This window comes from Malurus melanocephalus, unplaced genomic scaffold, assembly GCF_030028575.1.
Source record: "Malurus melanocephalus ecotype Western Australia unplaced genomic scaffold, MMel_1.1 scaffold_4764, whole genome shotgun sequence".
In the NCBI taxonomy this organism is placed as follows: Eukaryota; Metazoa; Chordata; class Aves; order Passeriformes; family Maluridae; genus Malurus; species Malurus melanocephalus.
In genome coordinates, this window is record NW_026627996.1 from 1 (window position 1) to 1,136 (window position 1,136).

General features: G+C 55.3%; 1 protein-coding gene across 1 annotated transcript in view; it reads left to right on the plus strand.

The window, feature by feature from the left end:
• Window positions 1-940: 940 nt before the first annotated feature.
• Window positions 941-1,136, plus strand: part of LOC130588391 (REST corepressor 2-like) — a gene marked incomplete at both ends in the record, with an annotated part of 1,932 nt that continues 1,736 nt past the window's right edge. Inside the window, one exon of the mRNA XM_057389318.1 lies at window positions 941-1,065. Coding sequence (XP_057245301.1) covers window positions 941-1,065 — 125 coding nt within the window. The remainder of the gene's footprint in view (window positions 1,066-1,136) is intronic.

Consider the following 1,136-nt stretch of genomic DNA (forward strand, 5'->3'; position numbering starts at 1 on the left):
AAATGGGACCCCAAATCCAGCAGATGGTGAGAGCCCAAAAAATGGGACAGAGCCACAAATGGGACCCCAAAACCGCCCCCAAATGGGACCCCAAATCCAGCAAATGGTGAGACCCCAAAATGGGGCAGAGCCCCCCAAATGGGACCCCAAAACCACCCCCAAATGGGGCACAGCCCCCCCAAATCCAGCAGATGGTGAGAGCCCCAAAAATGGGGCACAGCCCCCCCAAATGGGACCCCAAAACCGCCCCAAATCCAGCAGATGGTGAGACCCCAAAAATGGGACCCCAAAATCGCCCCAAATGGGACCCCAAATCCAGCAGATGGTGAGAGCCCAAAAATGGGGCAGAGCCCCAAATGGGACCGCAAAACCACCCCAAATGGGGCACATCCCCCCCAAATGGGACCCCAAAACCACCCCAAATGGGACCCCAAATCCAGCAGATGGTGAGAGCCCAAAAATGGGGCAGACCCCCAAAATGGGACCCCAAAACCCCCCCAAATCCAGCAGATGGTGAGACCCCAAAAATGGGACCCCAAACCTCCCCCAAAATCCAGCAGATGGTGAGAATCCCCCAAATCTAGATGGTGAGACCCCTCCCCAAATGTGACCCCAAATCCCCCCTCCCTGATCCAGCCCAGGGCAGTGACTTTTTGGGGCACTGGAGGGGGTCACCGGGGGATTTTGGGGGTCCTGACCCTCTCATTTTTAGGGAATTCGCCTCCATCTCTCCCCACCCTATTTCTGAACCCCATTTTTAGGGTTTTTCTCCTTTTTTATGGGTTTTCCACCCCCCATCTCAGGGTTTTTCCTGCACTTTCTCCCTCCCCAATTTATGGTGTGACCCCTCCCCTTCCCTTCACCTCCCACCCCAATCCTGACCCCAAATCACCCCAAAATTCCCCTTTGTGACCCCCAAACCCCCTCTGTGCCCCCCCAGCTCCCGGATAAGCTCATTCCCAGTTTGGTGAAATATTATTATTCCTGGAAAAAAACCCGATCCCGCACCAGCGTCATGGACCGCCAGGCTCGGCGCCTGCTGGGCCGCCGGGACCGCGATGACAGGTATGGGACACCTGAAAAAAACCCCAAAAAAACCCCAAAAAACCCCAAAAAACTGCCAAAAACCCAAAAAA